Genomic DNA, 18,290 nt, shown 5'->3' with positions numbered 1-18,290 from the left:
GGCCTTCCTGGGAGGGGGCATAGTGTCATGCCACTTACCTGGAGACCGGGGTTCTCTGCACCCGCTTTCCCCTCCTCCTCTTGGCGTGTCTATCCGTGCTTTCGCGCATGGGGATCTGCCATGGGGAGAGCTCCGGGGGTCTGCGCTGGAACTCCACTGCGCATGCGCGGGAGACCACAGTCACGGTTCCGAGCATGCGCCGTGGATTGGGCCCTCGTGATTGGAAGGGCTTGCCTTCCAAGCCTCGATCTGGGTACGCCGGTGCCCGGCGCCGAAACGGCTTGCGTTGCAAGCCTTGCGGGTGCCAGCGACCCATAAAAGGGAGCAGTGATCAGGAGCAAATCGCGTCTCAACGTGGTTTGTTCCGGATCGTGTTGCCCGCTCACTCGGCTTCCGAGTTACCTGCTTGCTCCTGCCATCTGCCCTGACTCCAGTTACCTGCTTGCTCCTGCCATCTGCCCTGACTCCAGTTACCTGCTTGCTCCTGCCTTCTGCCCTGACCCTGTTTCTCCTCTCCTAGTCATTCCTTCTCCCCAGCGGGTCCCTGGGCCATTTTGCCAGTTAGCTCTTGCTTTGCTGTGGTTCTCCTCTCCCAGTCCTTGAATTCCCCTGGGTTCCCATTCCAGTCCTTAGGTTCCCTCCTTGATACTTGGGTCTCCTACTCCTGGATCAGTTCCCCTCCTCCGGACTGAGTCGTCACCTGTTTGCTCAAGATTTTTTGGACTATCTGGTGTTCACCTGTCTGGCCAGTCTCTCCCAGACATTTTCCTATTGCCTGCAAGATCCTCGTCTTCCTGTGGACAGTGTTCTACCAGCCCTGTCTTCTCCTTGTGATCATCTTCGGCCAACCTTGGACTTGACTCGGCCACAGCATCAGTTTCATTTCTCCTGGGATTGGCTCTTTTGGATTTCACCCTTGGGCAAGAATCTTCCGACTAAGGACTTTGAACTTCCGTCTCTCCTGCCTGTGCCTGCACAGTCCCTACGTCACGTTATCAGGAGAGTGCATCCCGTGACGTTGGGAGTCGGTCCATCTTCCACCCAGTATCAATCTTGGGTGGTGGAGAGGCTGGTTCCTCATGTCACTTACTTATCTAGCAACTGGTGTCAGTCTGGCTGCCTCATCAAGATCAACTACCAAGCAGACAGGTACGCAGCATTTGCGTGATACGCACCTTAACACTCTATCCCCAAAATCAATTCCCTGGTGGTCTAGTGGTGATTGCTGGTGGTGTTCGTTTGCTCCTCGACCAGCAATTTTCTTGTGTGAGGGCTTGTTGGAAAGGGGAGAGTTTCCCCCTTCCAACAAGCCCTCCCAAAAGCAGATTGCGCTACACATGCCCAAGCAGCACGGAAAACTGTGTCGGCTTCAGCAAGCCAATTTCATTGCCTGATGAAATCTGTGCATGTAATGTGCGTGGACGTCATCACGCCGGTTGGGGAAGTCTTCCCTTTCATAGCCTGGGGTTCGAGAGGATTAGTGCTCCTCCAGTGGGGTGATCCATCCTCCCCCCAATGGTAAGTGCTAAAAAAGACAAGGATGCCCATCCTCTGCACTCCATAAGCAGTGTTAAGGACAAGAAATCTTGTCCTTTGCACTTAATGGGTTAACGTCATTTTTACAAAAAACGGCCCATGTGCTATTCCTTGTTGAAAAAATGTGAGCACAACAGTCTGCTAACTTTCATCGAAAACACCTTGTGACGGCATCAATATAGTCCTCAGGGAAAGGTGATTTCTTTGTGTGTAACCAGGATAAAAGGAACACACCTTTAATTTAAAATATACATGCATTCACGGAGTACAACAAAATTAACAAAAATAGAATAGGCTACAGATTTGCAGTGAAACAGCAATTATTGTAGTCCAGAATATTGTCATAATACTTCATTAAAACACCTTCCCATTTTTTCCACAATTTTATATTTCAAATATGCTTGTGATGGGATTACTTTCTCAGAAACCCAAGTGCAAAAGCAAATTAACACATTTAGGAAAGCCAAGACCATTTAACACATTTATAAAAGCACATTTAGCATTTCTCATACACCATGACAAGAACACGCTGCGCCTAGGACCTGCAGAGCATAGGACTGACAATTGCGCCACCCGTATATATTACGGAATGTAACTATTGCAAAGGATTTGGACACTGGAAATCAGAATGTCCGAAAAGGTCAGCCCAGCAGACATTATTCTCAAGCTTTTGCCCAATCACTTCGACCACTTCCGCCTCCCGCTTCGTTCAGTCTGTTGATACATTGTTTGGGTAATTATGGGCAAGAAGATTTGAATTTACCAGCACTTTCTGAAGAAGATGCCGTTGGACTTACTGAATATGAAAAATGTATCAAAATATTAGATCGTCATTATAACAAAACAGTCAGCATCATTCTAGAAAGATATAATTTTGGCAAGAGAAAGCAAGAGCAGAATGAAACTGTTGAGCAATATATCACTGCTTTGCGAGGTTTGGCCACATCCTGTGATTTTGGGATTACACTTAATGAAAGACTTTGCGATCAATTCATGTTAGAATGCAAAGATAGCAAAATAAGAGAAGCTCTTTGGGCAAAAGGAAATCCTTTTTTAGAAGAAGTAATTAGAGTTGCAAAAGAGGTGGAGCATACCTATAAGTGTCTGAAAATACTTGAAAGGAGAAATGATGATGATAACAAGAAAGAGAAAATGGCTATAGAAGGAAATTACTATACAAAGAAAAAAGGTTTTATCAAGAAAGAAATAATGAATGTGAAGAAGAAATATATAAAGACTAAAGACATAGGAGAAAAACATGACAAACGCCAATGTTACAGGTGCAATAGCCTGTTTCATTTAGCTTCAAGTGACAAATGCCCAGCCATAAATGAGTTATGCAAGAGATGTAATAGGAGAGGGCATCTCACTAAGTTTTGTAAAACTAAAAAGGAAAACATAAATTGTTTGGAAGAACTATGTGAAAGTTCTGAAGAATGTACTTTTTCAGTGGAAGTGGTTGTTCATTGTGAGAACAAAAATGATGATGATGCTGACAAGGAAAGGCCCATGGCTATGATAGAATTGAATAGTAAGAAACTGGAAATCGTAATTGATTCTGGTGCAAAATATACCCTATTGCCCAACTATATGTTTCAGAAAATATTTGGAACCAGTGTAAACCTAAATGTGATTGACATGAACCCAATGGTGTATAGAGGAAAGCTAATTGATCTTATTGGGTGGTTTTGGGCAGAAATTATATTTAAGGACAGGTCAGCAAAAGGAAAAGTGTATGTTACAGTGAAAGGAATGCAACTACTACTAAGCTGGTCTCACCAGGCTAGATTGAAGATTAAGTTGGATGCGGCTGCGGAGGAATCCGTTTATGCGGTGAATCAGGCACTAGTAGCAGCACATTTAAAGTCTTTTGATGATCATATAGTATAACAACTGGGTGTGTTAAAAGATGTTTCTCCCAAAATTAGATTGAAGCATGATACAATACCTGTGGTACAAAAATTGAGACCAGTTCCATTGAATGTAAAGCCAGCTGTAAAGGAAGAACTTGAAAATTTGCTTAGTGATGGTGTGATTGAGAGAATAGACTCTTCAGAATGGGTGTCACCTTTGGTGACAGTGTACAAACCAAATGGAAAATTGAGATTGTGCATAGACCTTAGATGTGTCAATAAATGTGTGATTCCTGATAGCACCCGTTACCAAATATAGCTGAAATGTTAGGTACCATTGGAAATGCTAAGATTATGAGTATGTTAGATCTATGGTCAGCTTACCACCAAATAATATTACATCCTATGTCAAGAGATATTATGGCATTCATTACCAGTGAAGGTTTGTTTCGGTGCAAAAGGATGCCTTTTGGTCTTGTATCTGCGGCATCGGTGTTCCAACGTGTGATGTATCATCTTTTTAATCAAATGCAAGGAATTTTGTGTTTTCAGTATGATGTCCTGATTCATGGTAAATATCAAATGCAACATGATTATAGATTATACAAGGTATTAGATATATTTAAAGATGCTGGACTTACCTTGAGTAAAGATGAATGTAAGTTCAATAGATCTACCATATCCTATTTGTGTCATGAAATATCGGAAAAAGGAATTAGACCTAAAGAGGATTTAGTTAATAACATCCTGAATGTTCTTAGTCCAGAAAACAAAGAGAAACGTATTTCATTTTTAGGGATGGCTGAGTATTATGCAAAGTTTATTCCTGAACTAGCCAGTAAAACATTTTAAATGAGGAAGTTAGTAAAAAATAAATGTGAGATTTGATTGGAATGTGTTATGTGAAAATGAGTTCAACAATATCAAGTTAGATTTGAATCCTGCACCCACTTTTAAAGCTTTCAATCCAAACAATACCAGTATTATTACAACTGATGCCAGCAATCACGGTCTTGGTGCTGCTTGGTCGCAAATGGATGGTAGAAGTGAGTTTCCCATTGCGTTTGCGTCAAGAGTGCTAAATCAAGCTGAGACAAACTATTCCACAATTGAAAAGGAGTTGTTAGCTGTAAGATGGGCTGTTGAAACATTTAGATCATTTATATGGGGAACTAAGTTTGTGGTTAGGTGTGACCACAAACCCCTTAAGGAAATTCTCACTACTAAGGGACTTGACAAGACGTCATCCAGAATTAGGAAATGGGTAGCAAGTCTACAAGAATACAATGTTGATGTTGAATTCGTGCAAGGAGTAAAAAACAAATCAGCTGATTGTCTGTCGAGATTAACAAATGTGGTTGAAAGTGAGGATAATGAGCAGCAGAGTAATGATGAGGAACACATTTTGAGTATATGCCAAGATATTGTATCTGAGGAGGAATGGCTTACAGCAATGAATCTAGATGCAACTCTCACTGAGGGAATTACTAAAAAGTGGTATGAAGGGTAGTGAGATCAGGAAAGTTGTATTGCCGGATGCAGTGAGACATGTATACTGAGGTACATTTACATGATGATTTGGTGTTAAGGAATGGAAAACTGTTTCCTCCTCAAGGAATGAGAAAGAAGATATTACAAATAGCTCATGAGGGACATCAAGGGATGACCAAAACTAAGCAGAGAGTTTGACAGGATTTCTGGTGGCCTGCTGTTGATCTGGAAGTGAAAAGACTCATTTGTGATTGTTATACCTGTGAAGACTCAGCTAAGGGCTATGTAACCAGGCAGATTCCCATTACTATAACCTCAATTCCCACTATGCCGTGCAATCGTGTTGGATTAGATATTGTTGGTCCTGTAAGAATTTGAAATATTGCATGGTACACATGTTGTCCAGGTGGGCAGAAATTGAGTGGGTGCAAAACATTTGCACGAAAGATGTGATACCGTTTTTAGATAAAATGTTCAAACGTGGGGGATATCCAACCATGATTATCACTGAAAACAGTGTACAATTGGTGTACAATTGGTGTCACAAGAGATGAGTTTGTTTCTTAAGGATAATGGAGTTGAACACAGGACAAGCTCTATCTATCATCCCCAGACTAATGGAACCGTAGAACGATTCAATAAGGTTATTAAGAACTGCATTAGGTGTGCATTAAGTGACAATACCGATTGGAAAAAGATGGTAGAAGATACCATAGTTGCTCATAGATTTACACCACATTCCACTACGGGGATTTCACCATTTGCGATATTAAGGGGTAGGAAACCGAATACCAGGTTGTGTCCAGCATGGTTGGGCAGAGCATGTGTTAAGAATATTGATTGTGAAGAAGTGAACAGAAAAGTGTTGCAGAGGCAGGAATATAATAAAGAGCGGTATGATGTGAGAAATGCAGTTAGCGATCCCAAATTAAAGTTGGTGATTGGGTGAGAATAAAACTCCCATGGGTCAATGCCAGAGGTTTGATCAAATGGTCTGATCCCATTCCAACAGTTAAAAGATGTTTTGGTGCCATAAAGGTATCAGATTGGAGAGTGTGGAATCTCAATAGAGTATGTAAATGCTCAAAACAAGAGAATGATGGGAAACAACAAGTTAAGGTTAGAAAGGAAGTGGAACAAAATAGAGACATTCAAGTTTGTAAGAATGATCGCAATAAACGTATATGTACAAGACCATTTTATCTGAAGGATTATGTATCTCATGTTTTATTCTGTACTTCTCCGTCAGGTAGTGCATTGTATATCCAAGTTACTTTCAACTTGGTAAGTAATCTGAATACTTCAACATCAAGTGTACATTTTGCTGTACATATGTTCTCCTTAAAATTCATAAAAATCCACGTATACCACCAGGGAGACCGATTGTGGCTGCCATCAATTCGATATTTGAACCCCTCTCGGTATAGTCAGACTGGTTCCTTTGACCTCTTGTTTCCAAAATGAAATCTTATGTAAAAGACACGACCAGTATGATCAACATTATTCAATCAGTTCCTCTGGGCCCAAATTATATCCTTGTTACTCTGGATGTGGTCAGTTTCTACACGAGTATCCCCCAACAAGACTGTCTAAAGGTGATGTCCAACTATTTGAACAATCGCACCAACACACTAACGAAAGTTCCTACCGCTTTTATTGTGGAATGTATAAGACTAGCTCTGACAGAGAATTTCTTTCTCTACCATGGCACATTCTACAATCAACTACAAGGCACAAGTATGGAGTCCACGTTTGCCCCTGATTTGGACAACTTGTATATGGATAATTTGGAAAATGTATCCATCCATCATTCTAATAATCCTTTTACCCAATACATAACAATATGGCTTCGCTATATTGATGATGTGTGCATGATCTGGAGTGGAACCATAGCACAATTAACAGCATTCCATGTGTGTCTTTTCTAGATCTTGAGATTCGAAAAACAGACCAAGGCCATTTAGAAACAGTACTTTATAGGAAGCCCACGGACAAAAATATGTTGCTCAACTATCAAAGTTTCCATCGGCGCAGTTTAAAAGAAGGACTCCCATATGGCCAGTTTCTGCGTATTCGCAGAAACTGTACACAGATAGAGGCATATAAAGAATATGGGAAAATCTTGAAAAATAGGTTGAAAGAAAGAGGATATCTGGCCTGGACGGTACATCGAGCATACAAAAGAGCACAGCACATGGCTAGAGTGACATGTCTGCAACCAACAAATCGTAACAACTTAGAGAAAATACCATGTGTTAGTAGGTATAGACCCATAAGTAGTCTTCTTAGAAAAACCATCCTAAAGAATTGGCACATGATCAAGACAGAGGACTTTAACCGGTCCACCCCATGTTTTGCCTTTAAAAGGCAGAAAAATCTCAAAGATACTTTAGTACATTCTTACTCTAGCAAATTCAATGTAAGACAGCAACAAATACCACTGTGGGGATTGCCCCCGTTGGTAAGACACCACCGTTGTGGTAAATGTTCAGTATGCGAACAAACACATAGCATGAAAAGTATCTTACTAAAACACAGAGAAATCCAGCTTAGGTCTTTCACAAACTGTCCTACTCAGTGGGCAGTATATGCAATCAAATGTCCTTGTGACTTAGTCTACATAGGAAAGACCAAAAGAGAAATTCGACAGAGAATATGTGAGCACAAGTCTTGCATAAGAAATAAAGTAGACGCCAAACCATTGCTGGCGCACTTTTGGTCCAAACCACACAAATGCACAGATATGGTTTCGTGCATCATTCAGGTCATTGACAAGTCCCCCAGAGGAGGAAACAGGGACTTGAGGCTGACTAAGTGCGAACAGAAGTGGATATATGATCTGGACACGGTCAAACATGGTCTCAATGTATGTGTAGAATGGAACTGTATGTGTAGAATGGAACGTGTTCTTATAACTAACTGGTCACTGATATGAGGGAACCAACCCGCTGAGGTCCAAATGGGATTTTTTATATCCTGTTTCTCTACACCCCGTAGTTTCAAATTCCATCGCAGGGCATTCTTGTCCTTCCAATACCTATATATCTGGCAGAAGGGGTTGGGTCTACTCAGAAGTATGTAATGAGACAGTGATAGGTGATAAATGACAGTGACAGTTGCATAGAGCGTTACATGAGGTTCCTTGAGATTGAGCCCCTTGGAGAAGCCACACTGGAGGTTACAATATAAAGATACCAAAAGTATATACTTGTTTTCACTTTTCCACAAGTAGATACTTGTCTCAATTCTCCTTCAATAGGCAGAAGGTAGGTCTGGCGTGTGTACACTATTTAATTGTGACAACATCATCAGTGAAGATGAGACCACTTATGATATTTAAAGAAGGTTACACATAAGAAATATATGACTCTTTTATGAAATCACTAGTAGAGGATAATAATGGTAAAAACGATGAATAGGCAATACGTGCTTAGGTAACGTGTAACATATGGCCCATTAGTAATTCCAAACATCTCCAAGTGTCGTTGTAACTTCCAAAGGCCGCCCCCACCTCTTGAAATATCCGTTTTAGTGCAATCATCTGGCACAATCGTATTAAAAGAATGTTCAATGTGAGATATGTGAAACATCGTATTGATTAACATAAAATCATGTGACTCGGGCCCTGTTTCACTCACATAATTGAAAAATGTCTTGAACAAGCTTACGTTCCTTTTTCCTTGTCCATAATATGTAATCACGTGACAAGAGGACCCAACCCATAACTTTGGAAACATCTCAGTTTAGTGCACACCGTTTGCTCGGCATTCGTGCATAGCACACTTGGGGACTGTCAGCATGTAACAACAAAAAAAATTGAACAAGATAATCGCGTGACGTGGTAACACTTCGAGTCAGGTGAGCATTAATTAGCAATAAGCAAAAACACTCCATTTAACACGTAACTAGATACATTAAATAGAGTGTTTTTGATGTATCTAGTTACGCGCCGCTACTCCGAAATTCTATGGAGTGTGCTTGAGAACATGGGAAGTGCAAGGAATATTTACACCTAAAAATAACTGTTTCGTGTCCATTCTTTGGAGTTGGAGGGGAGATTCCCCAATATATAGACAACTTACACAGTTATACTATGTCTGGGGGTCCAAATTCAGAGGGTGCATGTCTGTTACCTGTGGCAATTGAAGAACATTTGTTCAGAGAAAATTGCACAGTGGTCTAAAAAGTCTATAGACGCCAGTGAAGGATTTAATCCAACACTTCTATCTTCATCCCCAGATTGGTGACAAAGGGATTTGAAAATGGCTTATTCCATTCCATGAAGGGCAGGACAATTATATTTTTCCCTACGTCCTGAAGAAGGTCTTGAAACAAATAGGGACCGTAATTTCTGTTATATTTTGGCCGAAACACGTGTCGACGACTACATGAAAAGTCTGGAAACTACAACCAGATGATATACGACACCTGAAACGAAGGACTGGGTTATACATATTTGTGAAAAATGTGTGTAAACATTGATGTAGAATTAGAGCATGACTAAACAATGTATAGTAGGTCATAATGGTTTTATGTATGAATGTATGAATGAGAAAATGTGGGATTGAGAATTTATGCTTGAGATATGAAAGAAATGCGATTGTGCCTGCAAAATGGAAGAATAGTTTTAATAAGTACATACAGTTATATGTTGATGTAATTAATTGTTGAATAAAATTTGTATTTTTTGAATTATTTGCGCCATCCTGATCCACTGGTCCACCTTCCGTCTTTGATAAACAGTCAGGACATTAGCACAATGATGGCCAAAGAGAGCACATACTCGCAGCCTCAGCCACTTAGTTGTCACTGACCATAGTACCAAGATCATTTTTTCAGACTCCTGTTTCTCAACAGCCATGCCCTATAGATAAAGCGTGCAGTTCCAAAGACCACATAGGGAAGCAAACATTCTCTCAGGTATCTGACAGCAGGGATTACATGATGAATACTTGTGTTATTCGGAATAGGTCACATGTACATACATCTTAAGTGGTGGGTCTTGTTGCAAGTTAGTAAAAAATGCTCAGTCTTTTCTGAGAAAGCATCACACATTGGGCAGAGGTCAGATTGTATCCCCTGCCAGGCTACTGGCAGAAACCCAAGCCTTAACCGAACATAGAGTGACTTCTCCATTAGTGAAATAATTGTATCCAGATAAACCTTGTACCATGGTTCAAATATGGATTCAAGGTATACTGCTCCAAATTTCAACTTAATGGCATCGACAAACAAATCTTTGTGCATTGTCCTGTCTGCCCTAGCTCTCAGGATATTCAAGTCCCATACCTGCGACACTTGGGGCATATTCCATAGATCAGCCATATCCAACTGAAAGAAATAGGCCTTCACGTGAGCAAACCACTTAAAGCTTTCACCCTCCCCTCAAGGTTCATGACATGAGACAAGGCGTTCCTATATGTCTCTGGCCCCACACCATTCCAGTCCCTAGCCCAAAACAGTATCGGTTTAAATGAGATCTGAGCCGCTATCCTGACATTGTCAAGTTCTAGATGAACCAATGCCGAGGGGGCTGACATGGGTAACAATAGTAGTTTCTTCAAGGATTTGTTTTCACAGGTGGACAGCTCAGCAGTATTAACATGGCCCCACAATTCAGAGACATACGTAGATGCCGGTATGGCTTGTTTGTGGAACAGTTCCAATGAGGGGGAAATTGCACCTCTACCGTGTTTAATAAAGAAGGATAGAATTCTGCTGCAATATTTGGTCAAAGAAAGTGCTCATTTGGCCACTTTTGGCTTCCAGCTACTGGTGTCCTCAAAACGCACTCCAAGGTAGTCGAAGTAGGTAACTTGCTCAATAACAGCGTCAGATAAACTTAATCTTAATGTTTCTCTTTTGGTGCGTGGTGGCCTAAAGACCATCACTTTACATTTTTGAATGTTTAAAGACAACTTCACTCAGAAATTGTGGTATGGAAAACAGACAAAGCATGCTTCAGACCCTGGAGCGTGGTGGATAGAAGGAGTGAATCGTCTGCATAATGCACCAGATATTTATCTGCTCCCATCCTGGGACAATCCTGGCACTCACTTAACAAGGCATCAATAATTTCCTGCATATAAACATTACATAAAAAGGGTGCCAGGGTACAGCCCTGCCTTACTCCAACATTAACCCCAAAGTCCTAAATCTGTTCCCCCCCAAACCATAGCTGACAGTAGCTTTGTTGGCAGAATACAAAGAACGTGTGAAGGCCACCAGGTCAGGCGGAGCACTACGCTTCAGCAAGATGTCCCATAATAACTCTCTTGAGATGGTATCAAAGTCCGTTTTAGATCCAGGAAGACCACACAGAGATACATTTTCATTAGGGCACTGTACTTCGTGATAATCAAAAATATAATAAAACAGTGGTCTATTGTCCCCTGTATGGCCTAAACCCAGATTGAAGATAGCTAACCACTTGGTCCCGGTCAGCCCACTCCTGGAATGGTTTGAGTATATGCCTCCCAAAAAGCTTACCAAAACCATCCAGGAGTGAGATTGGATGGTAGTTAGCTGGGCAATCTTTCCCAACATTTTCCTACATGGGAACAATTATCGCCCTGCACCAGGAGGCTGATATCCCACCACTACTCAGGATGGCATTAAACAGCCTACATAGCACCGGGGCCCATAGCTCTACTTTATCCTTAAAGAGGTCTGCTGGGTTCAAGTCTGGGCCTGTCGCCTTGTGGTTTTTGAGGGTGTTAAGGGCAGCTGCCTCCTTGTCAACCGTAAAAGAGAAAGTGGCAGGGGATAGTGGTCTGTAAACCGCCGAACTAGTAGCATGTTGGGATTCTATTTGATAGAGATTTGAAAAATGGGGTCATCGTTCACTCCCTGAAATATTGCATTGCAACGCTCTAGCCGCATTTACAATGCATCTCGAAAATGCCTTCTTCACCCTGGCCTGGAAGCAACTAGGTTTATAAGGTGGAAGACGGTTAATTGCCACAAAATGGATGATTTCTTATGAAAGAATAATATTAAAACATTCCAGGAATGTAAAACAGACTTTATAATGAACACTGCATATACTACAATACGTACAGTTGTGATATGTCTTTGGATATTCCACAGAGCTAACGGGCAGAGCAGCAACTAGGTTAAAAAATATTCTGTAGGATTTTTTAAACTCAACAAACAACTTGATCTCTACACTTTATAAGGTCTTAACTCAGATAGACACACACCTCATGACACATATGTGTCTGCCTAGTGACATTATTTATGTATTGATTTAGAATCTCAAGACTCAGACAGGTTAGGGAGAATACACACAGAGAATCTCAACCTCTCCTCTGGCACTGGATGTTCAATACAAGGATGTATACAGGTGGTACCAACCTCAAGTAAATTGTATCTTAAAATGCCAGATCTGTGCAGGAGGGAATACTCAGGGTCAGCTTGGTTCATTGCCTCCTGTACTTCGGGTTGGAGGTTAGATCCTGTACAGAGGGCTTGATGAGCTACCCATTTCCTGACCCTCCACTATCCCCCATTCTGTGTCGGGGCACATGAGGTACTGACACTGAATGGTCTCCCTTAAAAAGAAGTCCTCTGCACTACCCTCCTGCACTCTGTGGATACCTTCAGTAGGTCAAGTTGGCTGCTGAAGTCGAAGTAGTAAACCCTCTTTGTTGGCCAGAATTGTCTTTCTTTCTGGCATTGATAGTGAAGATGTCCTGGACAGTTCCTATTGTCCAGGGTTGGTCAGGGTGGATGGAAGGGACTATACACACAAGGCTTGTGATGGACTGTGGAGCTTGAGGGATACTCAGAATATCACATTCTGGGCCTGCATCACAAAGTTGATAGCGGCTCCCTGTCACCAAGGTAACCTCTGTCCAATCACCCAGGCTCTCATATGCCCTTTGTCACACCCCTCTAGTTCCTATTCTTTCTAGCACCTTTTGTATGAAAACCTTACCTGCAGTTCTTCACAGGTTGGAAGGTTGAAATTTGTATGTGGTTGACATTGTCTGAGTTAGCAGCATGTGCTCTTCCATGATAGCCCTTATGTTGTGATCATTAAAATTAACATGCATGACGTAAACACAAATCCAACACAAAAGGTGGCAAGTCATAAAGACAAAAGCCTAATTTGACAAAGTACACCTATATGAAATAAAAACAATGTTATGCTCAGCCAATGTAAAAGTTATTAAGAGGTGCATGCCTGCGATTAAGAACTGCACATTTTTCTTCTTCTCCATTCGAACCTTTTAACAGCTTTCATTTTACATTTGCCTAGTCAGTGATGCCTGTTTCCTGAATCCCTGCGGAAATCGAGGTTACTGTTTATCCATCAATAGTTCACACACCTGCACCTGCAAGGTTGGATACACTTGGACAAACTGCGAGAAAGGTGAGGTTGGTTGTTAGACTTCATGGGCACGGGTGTGGGTCAGGTTTTTTTCTTAGAGAACTGTGTGGCATGTGAGGTATGCCCAGGGGGAAACAGGGTAGAAGCTGTACACAGGGTTGCTTGCTACGAACTGTGAAGCTGGAAAGACATGAGGTGGTCCAGTGGGTGTCCTGGGGTAGCTGCTGCCTATGGAGGGATGCTAATAAATGACTGGGGAAAGCAAGATGTTATTCACAATATTAAAGAAACAAAAGGAATGAGTTCAACATTAGGTGTTTATAGGACATTGTGAAGTGGGGCCATGAAGCGTTGTTTGGTAAATAAGTTGCAAGCTGAGCTTTGGTCAGGGGATGCATTATGCCATAAATAAATGTACAAAAGCTATGTTGTCATATTGTACTTTGCACAGCGTGGCTGCAAGTTAAAAAAATACTGCATAACTACTGTGTGCTAGATCAGGCAATCTTTGTGGTTAAGTATGGAAAGTGCGGCAGGAGTGGCTGATTTTTCGTGTGAGGACTAAATGACGTACTAAGTTGCCAATGGTCTCTAAGTGCTTGGAATAATTTAGATTGTGGATTTGGTGCAATTAAGTGATGGCTGACTGTTGTGTGTTTTAGAGAAGGTGACATTTTAAACTTTATTTAGTTTCGTGGTACTGTGTGATTTCACAAAAATATTCTCTATATGGGACAATTGTTAAAAGCATCTGTGGTGGAAATCTGTAACAGGAGGTAGTTGGCTCCTATTCATCCTCAATTTGTCCAGCCCCTTCATGACTTTCTTTGTGGTAGCTGGTCTTTGTTTGAGCTTTTGAAAAAAACTGTAAATAAAATAACAAGTGTATTGGCTTCCGCTAGCAGCCTCTATCTGACTTTCCATTCTTCCTAAGGTTCTTCAAAATTGGTTTCATTTGGATAGAAGGAACAATTTACTGGCTGTAGAGACTCTTTAGATCACTGGTTAGGAAGCTGCATTTTAGGCTTTTTCTCCTCTAACCTGACCTATGACTAGCACATGATATGGATAAGCTGTAACCTCATGGAAAACGGTTCCTTTATAAACTCAATTTAGGCATCTCCCATGTGCTTCATTTGTTGCAAAGACTTGTAAAACAGGATTTTCTCTCAATGAGGAACTTCATCTCTGGCTGGATTCTATATCTCACTATTTCTAGATTGCTAGAGGGTGTTGTAGGTCCAGCTGTTTTTGTTCCATCCTCTGCGTTTTTCCTCACTCTTGTTGAGCTGGGTACCCACCTCTGGGTCCCCTTGATCTACCCACGGGCTCTTGTGCATACTCCAGGATTCTTTCCACCCTCTGTTATAGGATTGCCTGGGACCAAGGAATACGCTAAGACCATGTGTAGCTCAACACCTTTATGTGGGTGATACTTACAAGAGAAGGGCCATATTAATGTTCAAAGAAATATTAAAACATAAATGGTCAGGATAATTCTTCTCTGTTCTTAACTGGGTCTCTCCACTCCTTTGAGAAAACCCAGAGCAACATCCTCCTTTTGTTTCCCCCTCATCCTCCACTTGTGCCTTCCTGGACCCTTGCATGTCTAGCTGAGTCCTAATAGTTGGAAAGCAGTTATATCGCCTCTTGTCTGGGAGTTGAAGGCTTTAGGGTTTCTAAAGCCTTTCTTCTGTTTGTATAGTTGCAGGATTTCCAGGGTCCCATACCCCAAGGATTACTCTGCCTCAGACTTGTCAGCAGGAGTAGCAGAGAGGTTGAGCTGGAGGTCTGCCCTACCCCAGGGTCCCTGCTGTTTCTGTCTTACGTCACCAATCTAGTCTTACTGTAACCTTCTTGGTCCACTGTTGTCCCCCTCCCACCTTCTGGTCCAGCCTAAAGCTTACCTGGTCCACCAGAACCTTCAAGTCCTGTCTTCCTAGATCTTCTTTACCCCTTCTCCTCCTGATATTACTCTGTCCTTCTCTTCCTTCAATTTCATGTTCTGGCCTGTGTTGCTATAACCACCTGATATTGCCACCTCCAAACATCCCTCTCCTCTTGGCACTACTTGATATAGTCTACCATCTGCTAATCTTGTTACCACCTTCAGCTCCTCATTATTGCCTTCACTGTTTGGTTTTCCTATCGCCACTCCTCTATCATTTCTAGCCGCTGAGGTTATCACATCCTCTATCTCACTTATGGTCCCTGATGTCATAGCCTTTTCTGCCTCTCTTCTGGCCCCTGTTTCTCCTATCTCTTATCTCCCATCTCCTCTTGCTAACCACTTTTTTCTCTTTCCATTGCTACCTCCTCCTACACCTTTGATCTTACCACCTCCATGTGACTTCACCCCAGTGCTCCAGATAAGATTTTGAGGTGGGAGTATTTTACTCCCTATTTTTAAACTTTGAGAGTAAATGTGATTTCAATAGACTAAAAATTACTCTTGTCCTTTGCAAGAGAGTAAAATGTACGTGACATCCAGCCGACATGTGCAAAAACTGTAGGGGCCTCATCACCATGCAGCAGCTTTCTGCATCGTGACGGAATACACCTTTCATTATTTCTCTAAGGTCTCGCCATTTGATGCCTCCTGTATATATTTAAATGTTGAAAACACAAAAACCTAGTCAATTACATAGTAAAGCCAACATGAATTGTATTGTGTGTTTTGAGGTTCGATAGCAGAATTGTCTTTTGATGTTTAATGAAAGTCCTCATTTCCTGGAGCTAATACTCCCTAATTGTATGCCAATATTATGATACAAAAGTACAGAGAGACAATGCTTAATTCTATACCTAATCTCATGGTCAAATGGTTATTTATATAGCATTTTTGGCAAATTGCTGTACATAGAACATTTTTATCACAATTATCACCAAACTGAAGTTGGTACTCCTTTATCGACCTCAAAATGATAAAAGGCTGAGTTAGCCATGCCAGGATTCAAACCTTAAACCTAAAGATCACACACAGATCACAGCAACAAGCGTTCAACCGGCTGAGCTATCTTATTGGCTAACATCCTTCAGAGGTCGGTAAAATGAGTATCGACTGAGGTATAATAATCACAGTGCCTAGATGTTGGATGAACCATGTAAGAAGCGCTACATAAAGTTAAATACCTATCTGGATTATCACATGGACAGGTTTTGCTGAGTTTTGATTTCAATTACAAATGTAACTTTCGTTTGTTTGTTTTTGAACAGCGCTTGCACGGTTTTGGATGTTTTAATTGTATTCTTGAAGGTTTGAGAGGCTATAACACGTATGATTAATGTAATGACAATCACTCACCCTTAAGCATTGACTCTGCTGCCAATGACCATTTATAGTAATGCACCCCATTGACTGCAAGGTTGAATGGATGTAAACTAGACTGTGCATACTCATCATTTTAGAAACTGTTTTTATAATTAGAGTGTAAATTAAATTATAAGTGTAAAAATTATCTTCCTCTGCATGATTATGCACACAGCACAGTAACTCTGAAAAATACAATTGTGCAATACTGGTTTGCTTTCACACTGGAAAAAAAGCATAATTTGTTACAAAATAATAATTCTCAATTGCAACATAATTTTCCATCTTATTAATTATACAATCCTAAAATGCTCGGAAAATAAATATGCACAGTGCTTCTGTTTGCTACATCTACACACAACACACCAGAAGCTGAACGGAAAGAAACCATTCCTTTTATCACAGTGTGCAGTTTCTTATTTTGAAAGGCTTCAGAGAAATAGATTCTGTTTCAGAGGCTTTTCTCCATGGCTTGCAATTACATCCATGCAGATTAAAATCAAAAGAAGCGTTCTGGTTTCTGTCAAGTAACCTGACCTTTGTGCTGCCCTCTGCTCTAAACTTGTGTGTAAATGCACACAGGAAAATAATAAAGATGTTGTATTTACAAGATTTAATTTGTAAAAAGGCCTGGCCTGCTTCACCCTCTCCTGATGTTGTCAACCCTCCTACCCTTGAATCTTATCACGTTCTCCTGACCTCCACTGTTTTCTCCTTATTTTACAGCCTTCTGCTGTACTCTACTGGTGCCCACCTCCCCAGCTTCCTCATTGCTTCAGCCTCTACTTTTCCCATCACTTTCGAGCCTTCAGCCACCACCAAACTAGAGCCTCCTGCTCTTTGGACCCACCCTAGCTGGCTGGGCTTCCTGGGCTTTATTGTGCTCTCTGTAGACTGGCTGTTACTGAGTAGCGGCACCTCTGTTATGTAACTGTGTCAGGTCTGGGCAATACTCTTCATGCTGGGTGCACTTGACCTCAATCTGAACCTAGACAGCCGGAACAAGCCTTCATTTGGCCTATCTGCTATTGCTGATCTCTGTGCTCCTCCTTGTGACTGCCTGTGCAGGGCTTAGGTCTCTTATTGTCACAGCGTGTGATGAAAACACTTGGTAATGTACAGGAAATGCTGGCTTTGCAAAATTGTATCCACGTTGAGGAAATGCTCGTCCACGTTACCATGAACTTTTAACTGTCTTGTCGGCGAGTATGACTGTGGTTTGGAAAGAGCAAACTTGCAAGTTGGTATCCAGTGTAAGACTCTGGAGCTCATGGAGCATCCAATGCAGAGGTGTTGCTAAGTGGGGGCGAAGGGGGCTATAGCCCGGGGTCTTTTGGTTGTAGCCCCAGATAGAAGCTCAGGTGCTGCAATGAAAATGCTAGCTAGCTCTGAGTCCCGACAGTCCCGACATTAGCCTAGCCCCTGATCTTTTCCAGACCTAGCAACACCCCTGATCCAGTGAACTTGTAACCTTTGGTAAAGTGCGGGCCTCCTGGGCACCTTATAAGAGCTCTGAGAAATGTTTTTTTAATACAATTGGTTTAAGTGAAACAGTACCAGAACAAATGTTACTACTGGCAAATTAATAAAGCTGCCCTGAACCAAGGGAAGTGTCTTTTTTCTGGGACTTGGGTCTGTTAGAGAGGGATTTGGGTCTGCTTAGACCTGACTAGTATTTTGGGGACGGTCTAAGCTACCCAGGGTGTGGGTGTCCTACTCTACAAAATGGGGCTGTCTAGGCAGGAGCAGAGCTGCCAGTACTTAC

General features: G+C 41.6%; 1 protein-coding gene across 11 annotated transcripts in view; it reads left to right on the top strand.

Moving 5' to 3' along the window:
• The window catches only part of SNED1 (sushi, nidogen and EGF like domains 1), a 3,218,914-nt gene that overhangs the window by 2,135,451 nt on the left and 1,065,173 nt on the right, over positions 1-18,290 (top strand). For all 11 annotated transcript variants that reach the window (XR_011276037.1, XR_011276036.1, XR_011276038.1 and 8 more), the window contains exon 12: positions 13,144-13,257. Coding sequence is in view for 7 of the 11 variants with exons in the window: in XM_069618133.1 (XP_069474234.1) it covers positions 13,144-13,257 (114 nt within the window). In the remaining 4 variants the exon portion in view is untranslated. The remainder of the gene's footprint in view (positions 1-13,143; positions 13,258-18,290) is intronic.

The sequence above is a fragment of the Ambystoma mexicanum genome, chromosome 10, assembly GCF_040938575.1.
Source record: "Ambystoma mexicanum isolate Mex_15411 chromosome 10, UKY_AmexF1_1, whole genome shotgun sequence".
Lineage (NCBI taxonomy): Eukaryota > Metazoa > Chordata > Amphibia > Caudata > Ambystomatidae > Ambystoma > Ambystoma mexicanum.
This window is presented reverse-complemented; position numbering and strand designations above follow the sequence as displayed.